This window comes from Ischnura elegans, chromosome 13, assembly GCF_921293095.1.
Source record: "Ischnura elegans chromosome 13, ioIscEleg1.1, whole genome shotgun sequence".
Taxonomy (NCBI): domain Eukaryota; kingdom Metazoa; phylum Arthropoda; class Insecta; order Odonata; family Coenagrionidae; genus Ischnura; species Ischnura elegans.
In genome coordinates, this window is record NC_060258.1 from 11721511 (window position 1) to 11739462 (window position 17952).

Sequence of the window (17952 nt, forward strand, 5' to 3'; positions counted from 1 at the left end):
ATTAATTAACCTTTTTTAAGCCAAGCGCTACCATCCAGCAAGGTACTCAGCTACCCGCTAGCATCCTGCGTCCTTTCAGTGCTCAGAGCCTCGATCAAGGTCACCTCACAAGGCGGGAGGGGGAACCAGAAATACGTCACACGGAGAGATTTCCTTCCCCATCGCGTTTTCGCGCGCTTGAAAATTTTCACTTTTCATTTAATCGTGAAAAATAGATATCGTCATTTAAAAATCTAAAAGCGTGAAATACGTACTCCAGGAGTAATAATCTTCCGATATAGGCAATTAAAAAATAATAGGAAACCACCCTATTGTAGAAATATGCTAGACATGTGAAAAGAAAAATCGATATGTATTTCGATCATGTTTCAAGGCCCAGTCTTTGATGGGCGGATGGGAGTGAGAGGTAATAACGCTAACACGGGGAGTGATGGACAAGATAAGACACTAACTGAAAATACAAACTTGAAACTAACACACGCACAAGCACTCACTCACTCAGGTTTACCACTGCTTTACGGCAGTTGAAAAGAACGAACAAACGGTTCTGAAATATGCAAAGTATTTTAAAAACAGGAATCGAAGGCCGGATCACCAGGGAATACCATTACAGGGTTCCCACTCTAACTACATTAAGAAATTCACGGTTTTTTTCCAGGTTTTCACGGTCTAAATGTCATCAAATTCACGGTTTGTAGAGGCAGGCATTTAAGGCAGAAATGTTTATCACGTAACAATCATCGGCCGCACGTTAACAAAAATGTAACAAACGCAACAGATGCCTTGAATGCAAACGCAAGCAATGACAGTGCTATCTCTTATTGCGTCACTTAAAGTAGCAAAATTCATGTCCGGATAAAAGGGTGTGAGTGGGAAAATGGAGGATGGCAGGGAAGTGAAGAAGTAGTGCCTGAGTTTTTGCCTGAGGGTTAATGACTTCCAATCGCAGGCTTAAGGTCAATGTGCTGCCATGGCACACACGGACCAATTAATAGTTGCGCTTTCGAATACACGTGCGCAGATAAATGCGTGGACAGTGTTTGCACGCGACTGGGCCTTGTAAGATTTGATTTTTTTCTTTCAATCTGTCTAACGTAGTTATAAAATCAAGTTTGAGAGATTTTCAAGGTTTTATGACGAAAAAGGGTAGTTTCCTTCATCAAAGAAAACGAAAGGCATTGATTGCGAATCGTTACCCACCATTAGTGTATTCATATAATACAAATTATTTGGTTTTAGAAATCCCCGTGAAGACGAATGGCAATTTTAACTGCAATTGAAAAAGGCCATATTGCCACTCCACGTTACCTCACAGGGAACTAGTTTCTAGACGAGTAGATAGGAGTTTTACATTGTCTGAGATTAGCAATGCATGCACAAGGCACAGAGCTCAGGGAAACATCTCTTAAGAATCACCTATTAAAACTGCCTATAGTCTAAAAGTCTCCTTCGTTTGATAGAGTAATAATAATCCTTATTTAAGCCAAGCTCTACCTGCTAGCAGGGTACTCTCCTACCTGCTAGCAGCCTGCATTGCAGCAAAGCGCATACCGTCGCCCCAAGGTCACCTCACTAGCGGCAGTGGGAACTAGAATGATGTCACACACGGTTTTCCCAGCATTAATACTTAGTTACGTTTATGCACGCTTGAAATTTTTCACTTTTCATTTAATGGCAAAAAATGGATATCGTCATTTAAAAAACTAAAAGCATGAAATATGTACTCCAGGAGTAATGATCTTTCGATTTAGGCAATAAAGAAATAATGGGAAACCACCCTATTGTGCATGAATTTTTCATTGGCTGCCCACACCCCGTGAGTCGTTGCTGAGAGTAAACTGCTGGTTTTCAACTGTCTTTCAGTCAGGTTCGGTGCCTATTAAGCCCCTGCGCCTCACGAGCCCACCTCCATCCAAGCCTTCCAAGGAGACGGCCATGTCGAGGAAGCCGTTGAAGGCTCGGAGGAAGAGCGTCAGCAGCCGGGAAGGGAGTGAGGGGGGGGAGGAGTGGAAGGGGGGGAGAAGAGGAGAGGAAGCGCCTCTCGTCGCCACCAACTGTTGCCCCTCGGACCGATGCTCCATCTGGCCTCGGGCGGAAGGTGAGTGCACTGTCATGAGATGTGTGATTTATATATGTCTACCACAGCACCATTGTCCTCGTCCTTTTTCTATTACATGTTCCTATCCCTTTCTTTCCTTACCTGTGAATTTATTTGTATATGTATATATATATTGTATAATATAGGGATTTATAAGTATATATTAAAAACTCACACAACTAGCTGAATTTTTGTGTGAGCTGAACTGTGAGTTTTTAATCTTTATCTTGTGTGTTCTACTGCCCATCCTAGGGTTTTTTACGATATTTACCTTGCCGAGGAATATTTCAAAGTGTATATATTAAGTGCATATTAAGATATGGTATGGTATTTGGAGGAGGCAACCGACAGTTGAGGTCATTTGCGCCATGAGGGAAGGGTATGGAAGGAAGGGTGGAGAGAAACCCGGTGTCGGCATTAGCCTGCTCTTAAACGAAAGGCGCCAAGGGGACCACGGCTTAACGTCCCATCTGACGGACGGATTGTTGCACTTGAAATGTCCTCCACATAACGTTCAAGCAGGGATAGGGGGCAGTCTCTGAAAATTCTGCATTTCTACATTTCACTCCCACTGGGAGCGTTTTCAAGAGAATGGCTTTTTAAATGTCATCCCCATAGAGGATATTATTTTCGTTTGAAGATTTTCTCAGCTTCATTTATCTGTGTGAAAATGAGGATGTTAAGAGACGTAATAATGTGCATGTCCAACCATCTAACTTATCTTTGACACTTAGTGGACCTAGGGCAATGTGTACAAAAATCTATAATAACTTACCCTTGACTATTAAGAATGAAAGGAGACTACCTCAATTTAAAAAAGCACTATTTTTATATCTCATTGATCAATGTTTCTATATCATAAACGAATAATTGTGTTTTATAACAAATTGAGATGAACCTCTGTGAGTTTGAGTGATTGGGTATGTACTTTTAGTTTTTTTGAAGTGCCTCATGTACATGCCCTGTGCACATCAGTGTATTGTGTCTGCTGGCAAATAAAATTATTATTTTTATTATTATCCTTTAATTGTCTTCAGTTTTCACTGAAATGTGTTAGTGTAAAGAGCACGGTATCTCACCAATGTAACTCTTTACTAATATAACTAATAACTTCAGGCTTTACTTTGTGAAACCTCTCCATATTGGAATTAAGGAAATAAAACTTTGTAAGGTTCACTGATTGTTTAATTATGGGCACGACCCGGGTTTCGTAACTTGGTTACATCGTCAGGTGACTAAACCTGCATGCATCATACATTTATACCCAAAGTACACAAGTGACTGTGAGGACATCTGTCGGAAAGGAAAAGGACTAGTTGGGAGGTGGGGGTGAGGGTTAAACACGGACTGAAATAGGGAAAAGGAGGGGGGGAAGGGAGAAGGGGCAACCTTGGTTTGGGTCGAGGGTTTTTTTTACAGCCAGGAGAGGGCGGGGTTAAAGTGGGTGAGGAGACGAGAGCTAAAGAAGGTGGCGGTGTTGGGGGAGAAGAGAGGGTTAGCGGGGTACATTGAGTTTTCTAAATGACAATAGTCTATGGAAGGTCGTTGAGTCCAGCTGTGGAAGGACATGGGTCACTGGGGGAATTTTGGTAAAGGCACTGCTTAGTATTTGTTCTTGGAAATTTTAACGGCACACATGTGGATAGGCACTTGAAAATTTAAAGGTTGTCACTGTAGGAAATCATTGATGGGGATGGAAAAGAGAGGGGAGTGGGAGGGGAGCACTTGTTCGTTGGCAAGGGGGGTGTTGTTCTTTAAATGTTGTATAATCTCCAACATTTCCAGGGCATCGAGTCTCCTCCTGTTTCTTTCTGAATGTAGGATATCTGGCTTAAAATCACTATTGTGTTTACCTTCTAATAAATGATTGGCGAAGTTGGAATGAACTTTCCTCTTTTTGAAGCAGTTGCGATGCTCACTCACTCTGATATTAACACTTCTCTCCGTTCTGCTGATGTATCTCATGTCACAATCGTCGCACTTCAGGCAGTAAATTCCACTTCTTCTTTCTGGTGGGAAACGATCTTTGCAGTTGGGCAGCAATGTTTTGAGAGTTGAGGGGGTGTAATAGGCGATTCTGTATTTTTCTTTTGGGAAGCAAGAGGTAACGGAATGAGAAATTTTCCCTAGGAAGGGAATCCTGCACCAATTTTTTGGGGTGTTGATGGGGGAGAGAGAGGACACCATTGATAAGGCCTGTTTCTTCCGCACTCTATTGAGGATGTTATCAACACATTGCAAAGGTTAATGGCTATCAACAATCAGTAATTGCATTCGGATTGGCTGATACAGGGTCTTTAGTGACGGTTTTAGCAACGGAAAAAGCGAACATACAAGTGATTAAAAATAGTGATGGGAATCCTCCTCGCGATCGCGAAAAACAATTGCCGGCGACGATCATTTACCAGTGGGGTCATTCCATTTCAAATCATCCAGGCTATGACACCCACCGACTTGGATTTTCATGAAACTTGCCAAGGTCATTTATTCTGGTATGATTAGAGATTGTGTACACTTTTAGCCCCCAACTTTCAATTGTTGATGAAATATGAGCAATTGAAATTTGGGTGTGACCCCTAAATTGCCGCAACGTGCAACACATGGTGATTTTTATTTTCATCCATAACTCCATTCCTGTGAGATGAAAAGGCATGATTTTTTTTCTAAAGATAATTGATTCATAATGATCCCACGATTATCATTTAATATTCACTGCATGAAGTAATTCAGCTGCAAAAAAATAAAGTTTACAAAAAAATCTCGCTTGTACCATTTTTCATTGTCAGCATCCACAGGGAAAGGCCATGCAAATACAGACTCATGGTTCAGTTTAAAGTAATCATTAATGTATGAGCAAAGATCCTGGTGAAAAAAAAATCGTGAGTCCGGCGTTCCTTTTAGTAAAAAAAATACTCATTCATGGTCACAGGAAAAAAAAGGCTCTTTTTCAAGGCACATAGATATTACACGATTTAGAGGAGATATAAGCTTATACTCATGATTAAACAATATTGGAGCATGCATTATCTCACTATGGCGTATGCTACTGACTCTTAGAGTAGGAAACACATAAGCAATCATGTGAATGTACTCCCCCACGTACTGTAATTTCGTGCTATCTGAACTATTCGAGCAGAGGGAGTTTTAATGTTAAAAACTGCATGATCCATGGTACACTATTATATCCTACATTCATTGTAATCTGTGTCCAAAGACCAGATTCATTTCATATCCAGATTTATTGACATCACAGGAATGTACATAATCAAATGTCAAAGGGAACCGTCATCATATCATTTGAATTGAGAAATTTCTCAGGTACTTCACCCTTTCAATGTTTCATCTGGTCATTCTATATCATTGGAAATTTAGGTAAAAACAGTAAAATTAAATTAACAACCCTACTAATTGATTTGAAAGTGAGCCTCCTCTTTTTAACTGGCTGACCACATTCTAAGATGTCTTAGTGTTTTTCACAAAGTCTAAATATTTTTTTTGAATGTTGGCCACTTCCTCCCTCAAGAAGTAGTATGATCTCCCATAGCTCGTGGCTGCAGGAGAATTAAGCACACACAATGTGTCCTAGTGGCACACAGCAAACATCATATCTCTATGGCCAAGAGAATGAAGTTGAGGGCCCATTAAGTGTCATGAATTTAACTGAAATATCACCTCCTTCATGATTGAGAGCTTCCACTAGTCCAATGTACCACACTGCTTGCTGTAAATACAAGCTGCACATGAACCAACTGCCAAATTATCTGGGAAATCCACTGTTTCAGAACAAAAATCAAATATAATGCTGTACTCGTCATCCAAGCCAGTGAACTTTGCAGCTACTTTTCTATCCGATAAAGGCACAAAACAATGGAAGTTTCTTGTTCCTGGAATTGTTTTTGCCTCGGTGGATCTTTCAAGAAGTTTACTAGGCGACCAAGCCACATCACTGGACTAAATGTTATGGATGTTGATGTTTTTCATTTTATCTCTACGAAATTCACGCATCCTGCAGCTGTTTGTTATTTGCTGCACCATTCGTTCAATGGTACCACCTATACCATCACAAGAGGACTTTCCATGGCTCGTGGAAAAAAAGACCAGGTTGCATTAATGCCATAGTCATTATAATGATGGCAAAAATTTATAAAAGACTTGCAGTTTTTTATATTGCCCCGCACATCCATCTGTGAAGCATTAAACCTCTTCGGTAATAGGCAAATTTCTCTTTAAAAATTCTATCAGGTGGCATTGCACTTCCATTACAAAGACCACATCATGGCTAAGGTCAACAGATATGAAGCTATGAGATGAGGTGGTGAGAGTACCATCTTTCTTCAGGGAAATCAAGCAGGGGTGTATGGTGCGTGATAGATTGGTCCAGTGATAACTTTGAACTTCATCCTGAATTAAAAATGAAAACTTTTCACTGAAATCCATTACGATAACTGCCTTTTCATGACTGAGGGTTTCTTTGCTTATTTTGAAAATTTTTTTAGGGTTTTTCTTTAGTGAGGTAATAATGTGGCATCAGTTTATTCATTTTGAGGCATAGAATGTCCAAGAGTTCATTAATGGATGATGTAAACAACTGAAGTTCTGTTCTATCAGTGGAAACCCACTGCCTATGTTTCACTGTATCAGAAGGGGGTCATATTCACAAAATTTAGAAATGATGATATCCATCACCTCATTATATGTTTCCTTCAATTGCAAGGCACTAATTAGAAGTTTCACATTTTGATGTATGACACAAACTGAATGAGTCCCAGAAGCACCAGCCACCACACACCATTTTGGCTGAAGTGAACAAAATTTGGAGAGCCCAATTTTTTCTTGTGCATATTGCTCTTCGAAGAGCACATAAAGTTCCTTGAGGTTACATAAAATCAACCTATTCTGCATATACTCATTCTTACCCACACTAAATTTATCTTTGGCTCCCGGAATCTGTCTAGAATTTTTGTCAAACTCATAAAAAATTTTCACCAGCTCTACTGTGGAGTTTGGAAGTGGTTTCCCAGCAAATGGTGATGGCATAGCAGGTATTCCCTTCTCATGAAGGAACTTTTTTGCCTGTCTCACAGTGTAGTCTGAAACATGAAATTCACTCATAATCCTTTTCCTAGACCAAGATAAAGGGGCCAGGGTCAACATTTGAAGTTAACCATGCCAGCTATCTGTTGGCAATTTATTCTTAATTTTAGTTAGCAAGTCATCCAAGTTAGCTGCCCTTTGCTTTATGAGTTGACTGTCACTCTCATCTTCATCGCTACTGAGATTTTTCAGGGATGGATTCACAAATTTTAATGCACTAGAAACTTTAGATACAAGGTGATGCTTAGCTTGTGTTATCTTTCCTTTTCAATATGAGTGTCTACTGTGAGAAGACAAAAAATTTAATTTCAAAGGAGAGCAGTCTGAAGCCTCCGAGCTGCAGTTTGCTTCTTCTTATTTTCTATCACTTTCCACCAAAGACTGAACTGATGTAAGTTCTTTATTGCTTTCGTCAATGCCATTGGAAACAACTTCACTTTTACAAATTTTGGAAATCCTCTTGTCACACCTACAGCAAAATTTTCCTCCAGGCTTCACCAGGATGCCTGCTGCTCTCACAGACCTACACTTTTTTAGAGGTATAGTCCTAAGAAATTTCCTAACAGGACCTTTATGAATGGCAAAAGGGTACTGCAATTAAGCTGATAACACTCGTATTTCTTTAAGTAGCAATGAAGATGATGAGAGCACAGAGTCAACAATGATGAAATAGGAATATTGCACTGCAGGGCAATTAAATCTCTGTCCACTTCTGATGGTTCTTTGAAATAAAAAGTTTGGGCTGTGTTTGTGTAGCTCTTTTTGTGAAATTCAGAACTGAGTTATTTGCCAACACAGCACAATGGTATCTCTGACATGGCAAGACAGACCTCAATACGAATGAGATGTTAAAATATAAGCCTGGCTATCAGCCACACAAACATGAGGTACTTAGTCTGAAATTCAACCAGGATATGTATCACTAAGGCAGCACCATATGACTGAGAAATTAATTAACTTCATTTAGACTGTAATTGAAGAAAACATTCTGATGGCTCTCTTCTGCCTTTACATTTTATACCCATACTATTCAGTTGCCCATTACCCATGGAAGAGATAGCCTAGTAGGAATTGTCCTGAAAGCACGAAATTAGCAGTACATTGGAGAGTACATTCACATGATTTCTTATGTGTTTCCTACTCTAAGAGTCAGTAGCATACGCTATAGTGAGATAATGCATGCTCCAATATTGTTTAATCATGAGTATAAGCTTATATCTCCTCTAAATCATGTAATATCTATGTGCCTTGAAAAAGAGCCTTTTTTATTCCATGACCATGAATGAGTATTTTTTTTTACTAAAAGGAACGCCGGACTCACGATTTTTTTTCACCAGGATCTTTGCTCATACATTAATGATTACTTTAAACTGAACCATGAGTCTGTATTCGCATGGCCTTTCCCTGTGGATGCTGACAGTGAAAAATGGTACAAGCGAGATTTTTTTGTAAACTTTATTTTTTGCAGCTGAATTACTTCATGCAGTGAATATTTAATGATAATCGTGGGATCATTATGAATCACTTATCTTAAGAAAAAAAATCATGACTTTTCATCGCACAGGAATGGAGTTATGGATGAAAATAAAAATCACCATGTGTTGCACGTTGCGGCACTTAAGGGGTCACGCCCAAATTTCAATTGCTCATATTTCATCAACAATTGAAAATTGGGGGCTAAAATTGTACACAATTTATAATTTTACCAGACTGTATGACCTTGGCAAGTTTCATAAAAATCCGAGTCGGTGGGTGTCATTTGGTCAAAATATTGGTTGATTTGACATGGAATGACCCAGTGATCACTCTAGTGATTGCGATAGCGATATATTTTTGCGACTAAAAAAAATGATCAATTGATTCAGGCTTTGGTTGTTGTACTCTATTGCAGCAATCTAGATGGAGTTCATTGAACTCAGAAACATTGCCAAAGAATGATTTTTATTCACCTGAACTGAATGGCCTGCACACGATGCTTTTAATGGATGTATAAATGAGGTCGAGACGGAATATGTTGTAAATTAGTTTTCTTACTTTCTCAGTTTGCATTCACAGTCTGAGTGACTGAACTGTATGAGTGATGTTTTTTATTTACAGCCTAGTTTGACGTCGAGACCTCCTGCGACCCAGTCCCTTCAGAAGGAGGCGACAGAAGCTGTGTCGGAGGGGACAAATGGGCTCGCAGTCTGCAAGGAGGAAAGCACGGACGAAGAGGAAGGTGCGGTGCCCGAGAAGAAGGTCTTTGTGGAGAACGTGACGAGCAAGCCAGGGCGAGGCAGGAAGCGGGGACGTAGGGTAAGCAGATGTGTATTAGATATCTCTTTACATTGCATAAACCTCCATACGTCATACCACCCCTACGGTCCCATCTTATGTACATGTAAATTTATCGGCAAACCTCTTTTTAGTGGACCTCTTTATCTCGTAAAACCTCCACTTATCATACTGCGGAGATACGGTACAATTATCTAACAATCTTTCACTGTATAAAATCAGTAACGAAAGAATTTTTAGAATTATGTATAAAATAACCTTTGAAAACGTTTTAAAACGTCATCATGACTGAAACCTTGAACAGTAAAACCTCCATGTAGTGAACCTCTTTACATCATAATCCTCCATACTTAATACCACATCTACAGTCCCGTAAGATCTACATGTAAATTTATAGGCAAACCTCGTTGTAGTGAACCTCTTTATCTCGTAAACCTCCACTTATCATACTAAGGAAAATATGGTATAACTCTTTAACAATCTTTGACAGCATTAAATCATTAAAGAAAGCATTTTTAAGAATTATGTCTGAATAACCTCTGAAAATGTTTAAAAAAAAAGGCCACTGAAGACAGAAAAGAGTGGGGGAAACAAAAGCAAACAGTTTTTGGCAACTTATTATTAAGGTTTGAAATTACGAAACTCGATATTACGTAGTGCCAATTTTCCGGTCCCGTTGACTTAGTATAATCGAGAGTTTACTGTAATACACTGTTTTTCCCTCTGCTTCGTACGTTTATGGTGACTTATTACATTGATGTAGAAGCATAATACAGTAAAACCTCTATGTAGTGAACTTCTTTACATCGTAAACCTCCATACTTCATACCACCCCTACGATCCCTCAGATGTACATGTAAATTTATTGGCAAACCTCTTTGTAGTGAACCTCTTTATTTCATTAAACCTCCACTTATCATACCAAGGAGATACCCCCGAGTTGGCCTAACTACCTCCGCAAATCATACCGAGACAACTAGAGGCCATTAATGCAGCCGCGATTACATGCATGGAATGAAATTTTAAGCGATAAATGTTTCACCCTTATTTCACCGATGACCTTGAAGACTATAGCGTAGACCCTCCACTTGGAAGGCAATTGCCCAATATCTCTATATTAGGGATGGTCGGATAAATACACGAGAGGGATCATGATTACGTAGAAGTTGTTGTGCAAGTCCTATGATTTAATTGCCGTCATCATAGGTAAGCAATCTGAAGGTGGGTTTGACGCAGCTCTCCACTCAGTTCTCCTATGATTACAGTATAGTGTAAGTGCAACCACAGAGGCGCAACTAATACGACTAATAGCAACTAATAGGGTGTGTGTTGGGGTATGGAATACCCACCAGGATGAACGGTAGGTGCGGATTAATAAATTGCAGAATTTTATGGTAAATGGTTCAAAATGGCGGAACAGTTTTACAGCTTTTTGAGGGATATTTTATTAATCCTTACACTATTATATTAGTAATATAAATACAAATATGTAAAATGGATTAAAGTTAAAAATTTCTGTGAGCTCTGGGGGGGTTTATAACCCCTAAAAACACACCCCCCATCACTGCACCACTGTGACTGACAATGAGACCTACGTGGATATTTGTTCCTTAAGGTGCGTTTACATTGTTTAACATGTTGTATAAAACAAATAACATGTAACATGGCTTACGAAAAAGTTTCAAATCAGTGTGACATGTTACATTGTGTTACAAAACAAAATATCGCATTACACGACAAGTTTTTGATTTCCCACACGAAGCGGTAGGGGAAGGAACACGATATATTTTTTATAATACGTGTAACATGTTACTCGGATTTGTAACTTTTTCGTAAAACATGTTATATGTAAATTGTTTTACATCGCATGTAACGAAGTGCCAACACACCTTTGGAGCAAATCTGCTAGGTCAGCAAGTGAGCTCGGTCGACCGTTTATTTCTGACTGTTTCAGCTTATTTTTGTGTTTATGAGTGTTTCAGTTTAATTTAGTGTTTAAGATATCGGTGAATTTGCAGTGATTAATATCGATAATTGTACGTATGCTGATTGCTTTACTAAGCTTCATTCCGCTTAAGAACATGCATTGCCCTTAGCAGGGTTTGAAGGAAGTGTTTTCGTTAAATCTTCGACTGTGATTCGTAATCTTTCATTGTTCCTGCCAAAGATGCGAGGAGAGTGGGGATATTTTTCCAATGCATGCCTTATTGTTATCGCTTATTCATTTTTGCGGTCCGATTGCTATTACGATACAGGATACGTCTAATATGTTCATCATTGAGTACGATGCCTAATAATCTAGTTGCAGTAATGTTGTCTTCATTTCTCATGTATTCAGACGAGGGAAAATTGTCCATTGCAGCGATCTAAAGGGCATATTGTGATAATTTAGTCGCTGTCTACCTTTTAACTTAACAGCCGTTAACCGTTTTGCCTGGCCAAGAACACAGCAGTGGGGAATTTATTTTCTTTCAAATGATCCTAAAGCATTGTACCTATTTTACTGCTAACAGAGAATGTGAGTACTGAGTGAGTGGAAAATGTGGTACAGACGTGCTTGAGGAGCAGAAATACACGAGAGGGATCATGATTTTTACGTGAAAGTTAATGCGCAAGTCCTGTGATTTAATGGCCGTCGTCATAGATCAACAATCCGATGAAGATGATCTATCTAATTCATGTTTACGTCTGTCCAAAGCAGGAGCGCAGCTAGGAGTTAAGTCTAAGGGGGGGGGGGTTTGGGCGCAGTACACTAGGGTGTGTGAGGGTGTGGAATACCCGCTAGGGTAAGCGGGGGGTGCAGGCTCCCCCCCCCCCCAGTAACGTTTTCATATAAATGGTTCAAAATGGTGAGCTTTGCGACCTTCTGAGTGGTATTTTATTAATGTTAACTGTATTTTTTTTTAGTAATATTAATCCAATTAAGTGAAATGGATTTAACTTAAAAATTTATCGGAGCTCTGGGGGGGTTTTATTCCCCTAAACCCCTTCCTCTCGCTGTGCCGCTGGTCCAAAGCGATTCTTTGTGAGCGATGACCTTAATTTTTTTTTCAAGCCCCCTCAAATATAGGGGAGGGTGTTGCACTACGGAACACTTTTTCAACTTTTTTTATATGAATCGCTATATCTGTACTGAAGATTCAGTCTAATATTAGTAATTCAATCCATCAGGATTACTTCACATTAGTTTTCAGTTTTATACTTGTACCTTTACTATCAATGGATCTAATTACAGTAAAACCTCTTTACATCGTAATTGAAGGGACCAAAATTTGGGCATTATGATGTATGGAGGTTCACTATAGAGAGGTTTTAGTGATAGGCACCATTTTTTCATATCATTCAGAAATGAAAGGCACTACTGTCTATAAAACATTAAATTATATGTATGTTTTTAAACAAACATGCATGGATTAGTGAACATCTAGGTATTTATTACCTATATACATAATAATTACAGAAAGCGTGTGCTATCACCTGATTTTTACTACGATTTGAGAGAAAATTATGAGATCTCTCTTAATTCAACAGTCATTTAAAATTATTAGGATAGTTAGATACCTTTTTTCTTATTTACTGTTTGGTATGCTCTCATATGGAACAAAATGGCCACAACTAATGATTAACGTGAAAATTACAACATATTAAAGGTGTATAAGAAAAAAATAATAAGGGTGCAACATTTATTGCTGAAAATGTCATTCCACGAACGTAATCGCGGCTGCATTAATGGTGTCTAGTTGTCTCGGTTTGATTTGAAGATGTAGTTAGGCCGTCTCGGGGGTATCTCATTGGTATGATAAGTGGTGGTTTTACGAGATAAAGAGGTTCACTACAAAGAGGTTTGCCTATAAATTTACATGTACATCTGAGGGATCGTAGGGGTGGTATGAAGTATGGAGGTGTATGATGTAAAGAGGTTCACTACATGGAGGTTTTACTGTAGAACTAGGGTTGGTCGGATGAGACACCTCGGATTCAAATATCCATGGACATTGCCCTTCATCGGATACATCGAATCCAAAGTCGCGGAAGACGTCGGATCTGGATATGAAATTTTGAATTGTAGCTTCAGTGAGTGCAACGCACAATAAAGGTGGAAAGAGTTCCGATTCTATCTTCTGTCTGTTAAAAAAAAAAGTTACTGAAAATGCATATTTGGCTTTACTAGGGATGGTCGGATCGGATACCTTGGATCCAAATGTCCGGGGATATTGCCTTTCATCGCATACATTGGAACCAAAGTTGCGGAAGGCATCAGATCTGGGTCCGAAATTTTAAATAATAGCTTCAGTGAATGCGACGCACAATAAGGGTTTGAAAGAGTTCCGATTCTCTCTTCGAATGCACCGTTTGCATGCGATTCTAGTCCTACTCATGAACCTTTTTGTTTGAAGGCTCTCTCAGAAGTTACGTGGGAGAATTTCAGCCGTAGAGAGTAAAAAAGACCAAATACGACTGGCACATGCAGTGTGACTCTTCCCAAGAGATTGAACAATCATTGTGGGAATCTCAGCGTCAGGAATTTGAAAATGCATTTGGATCCGAAAATATCCGATCCGAATAAAAATCCTGGATCCGTCCATCTATCAGGTGGGCACTCGCAGCCTCAATGCACAAAAGATTTTGACATACCTTAGCCATACACATATTTATTGATATTACGTTACTAAGCTATTTCCAAACCCAGTTACCATTAATTTTGATTAATTACAGTGGAACCTCGTTAAAGCGAGTACGGGCTATAGCGACACCCCTGCTATTACGAGAGATAGCCGATGCACTGTCGATTGACCCTATAATAAGCGTGTTGAAAAATTCGTTTTTACTAGACCCTTTCGGTGTTGGCTCTGGCCATAGCGAGGGTTTCACCGCCGGAAGACTTTCATCAAGACTCCTTAATCTCTGTAATTGCTAGCGATCTGTTAGAAATGAAGTTAATGGAGTGCTCAGTCTCAAATTTATGTGGTAAACTGTCGTTCGATAAATATTATGATTGACGAAACAATGCTTTGCATGATTTTTATTCAGTGCGGCGCTTATAAATTGTTTGAATAGTCGTTATTTGAGTAAGGAAATTTAGTGATGCAAAAAAACATCGCCTTTCGCCCGGATTTATGCTTACGTCTATCAGATAGATGTTTATCTGTCGCCGCACCACTCCTGTTCCTGTATATCTGTTCACAACAGGTATATTGGCTATTATTTGCTCCACCTTGAGACGTCAATACTGCTGGAATGACCGGATGATAGAAGGCTGTATGCCGTGGCTGCTGCTCGGGCTTAGCTCAAGGATAAATTTTAAGGAATTACGCTCCACAGGTGGTAGAGTGGGTGGGTTCCCTAAGAAATGGCTTGAGAATAAAGTTGATAGGGCGCCAGGTGCATTCATTCGAATGCACCGCCAAAAAAAAAGGGAACAGTTGCATAAGAAAGCAGTCACAGAATGTAGACAATTTCAAAATACATTATATATTTAACTATGGTCGAAGACAATTTGCAGAATTTTAGCATTCACAAAAACGATGTCCACACTTCACACAACTTTTGAGTTGGTCGTAGATGAGGTAGTTCTTCAGGCGTCAAAAGTAAAACATAGGTCACATCCACATTTACAATGAAAGAAAACTTACTCCTCGTAAGGCTCTTAACATTTTGTTACAAACAAAAATAAAATCTTCATGGCCAACTTCTGCCATGAAAGAGCACATGTTGAAATAGGAGAGGAGACTCGGCGGCAGATTACTGCCACATGGACAACACCATGGTCAGGGGAGAAGAAAAAGAAAAGCTTCAACCCCAGATAAAAACCCGATCACGGGCGAGGCGGACAACGCGGTGGGAGGACCTTTCTTCACGAGATGCCAGAGAGAGAGAGAGCGAGCGAGCTAGGGAGCCTCACGCATGCACGTCCCGGCGGCGGAGGGGAAGGATAGGAGGGGAGGAGAGGAGGGGAGGATAGTGAAGTGAAAGTTTCCGCAGAGGCGCCGGACGCGGGCGAATCCAGAACTAAAATTTCCGAAATTCAGCAGGAGTGCACGGGTCCCGGAGTGAACCGTGACAACCTCCGGTAAAGTGACAATTCGCTATAGCCAGTGTTTATTAGTGCACCGTGGGGTGTCGTTATATCGAGGTTGCACTGTAAATTAAAATAAATATCACTAAGGTTTTCAATGTCAGTTTTTTTATTACAACTGTTAATTGATTTAGATGTATGAACCATTTCTTTGAAAATTCTTTTTTTCAATACAACCTCATGATCTAAAGTTTCGGCATTGTCAAAATCAAAAACATGGCCATTGCTTATGCTGTGGCTAGCAAGAGCCCACAGTGTTATACCACCTTTTACTGATGTCTTGTGCTGTGAAATCCTATTTTTGAAATATTGTGATGTTTGTCCTATATAGCAAGTGTTACAATCGAGGCATGAAATTTTATATAGTATTAATACTTTTCAGATTTTTAGGGGTTTCAGATTTTATTTTTGTGTATAGGAGCTTGTTTAGAGTGTTATGATTTTTGTGTGCAATTTTATAATTTATTTTATTGAATAACTTCGTAATTTGTTCAGATAATGTACCAATACAGTTGATTACATGGTGTGGGGATGTTGTGTTTGATGAATATTTTTTTAGTGAATTTTGAGTATGAGAATATATAGCGTTGTTTGTGTGAAGTAAAGAATGTATGAGTTTTTTTTTTTAATATGATTTTTTTTTTTTTCGGAATATCCTCGATTATTTTAAGGTTTTTTTGTGAAATATTTTATTGCTCAAACGCAGAGCTCTAAATTTTAGTGCAAGTGCTGCATTTATTTTATGTTTAAGAGGGTGATGTGATTGAAAATTTAGAAATCAGTCCGAACTGTGTGAATACATATTATTATTATTATCATCATAAACTAAGTTCCACATGTTACTTACTGAGACAACTTAGTAGTTCAGTAAGAAGGGATACACTCCTTACTCTGTACTATGAAGAGTTTTATTCCCATATCCTACACAGTACAATTTTTTGGTGTTCCTCTCATCTCAACTCTTTGCACATTTCCCGACTTCAAAAAAGGGCCGTTGGAATCATAGCCCAGAAACCATCCAGATACTCATGCAGACCCTTATTCAAGGAGCTAGGCCTTCTGCCACTGCCTTGCATTTATATAACGATTACTGTGTTGTACATCAAATCTAATATCATAAACTTTCCCCTTAATAGTGACCATCACTCCCATCACACGAGATGCATGCATGACATACATTACACTACTACAAGGACAAACTTAAACAAACTTGGCCCGAGGGAAATGGGGGTACGACTATACAATAAGCTCCCTGCTGGTGTAAAAAAAATATTAAAGAATTTAATGCATTTAAAATGCAATTAAAAATGTTCCTTCTTTCAGGTTCATAATACTCTTTGCAGGAATACTTACATGTATTACAATACTTTTTTCCTTCTTTGTTATGAGTGATTCTTATACGTGATATATATATGTACACTGATTTTATGCTTTGTGAAGTAACTCATGTTTTTGATGGACGTGCCTTATACCTTGACAAGTGTACCTTGGTCTTTTGGGCAAATAAAACATATCATTATTATTTTTTTTTTTTCAGTTGAGTGTGGCGCCGAGGCCATCTGAAAACCGAACGATAAAGGCTTGGCTGGAGGGTAAGAGCCCGAAGGTGAGCAGGGGTGAAGGGGGAGGAGCCAGCGGGAAGGAAGAGGATGCGTCCCTTGCGTCCCCTCCCAAGAAGACGGCCACGGATAACGCAGCTGAAGTCAAATCGGCGCATGGTACAGGATCCAAGGTGATGATCACTGGGGATGGAACTTTAACCCATTAGTGTTTAAAGTTATTTTTTTTCAAATATTCACTTCAAAAGTAATTATTCTGGTTAATAAGGTTCATTTCTGCAATTTTTAAATTTTTTAAATCAATAGTTCAAATAATACAGCCTTTCCCATACATCGGACGGTTAGTTTTCAGTGCTAATTACAGATTCAAAAAAGTATTGAAAAACTTGATGATATAGAAAATAGAAAGATCAACCTTAAGAAGAAAAACGAATATTTTCCATCACAACAAAATAACTATACCTAAAACATGTTGTGATCCATTGCATGTATCAGTAATTTATAGTTCCTTAACCAGATGTAATGAAGAAATGAGAATTTTTTTTAAGTATCCAAGGCTATTGTATTTTTTAAACCTTCACAAATTATTAATATTTTTGAATTCCAAATGACTACAGACAATGTCAATATATAAGCTTTAACTTAAAGCCCATAAACAGTATTGCATTTGGCCCTGAAACTTCCTTAGATCCAGTGTAACACACCCATCAAGTCATCACAAATCCAAGTGACCTGAAGAATTTAGGAAATCTAAATAAAATTGTGTTAAATAAATTATAAATATTATAAAAATATTGCTATCAAATGCCTGCTAAGCAAAACAATTAAACTACAGGACTTACAAATATCAA

The 17952-nt window shown here is 38.9% G+C and overlaps 1 protein-coding gene across 8 annotated transcripts in view; it reads left to right on the forward strand.

Annotated features, from left to right (window-relative positions):
* The window catches only part of LOC124170070, a 154283-nt gene that overhangs the window by 4527 nt on the left and 131804 nt on the right, over window positions 1-17952 (forward strand). For all 8 annotated transcript variants that reach the window (XM_046548766.1, XM_046548765.1, XM_046548764.1 and 5 more), the window contains 2 exons: window positions 9290-9487; window positions 17080-17274. In XM_046548766.1, coding sequence (XP_046404722.1) covers window positions 9290-9487; window positions 17080-17274 — 393 coding nt within the window. The remainder of the gene's footprint in view (window positions 1-9289; window positions 9488-17079; window positions 17275-17952) is intronic.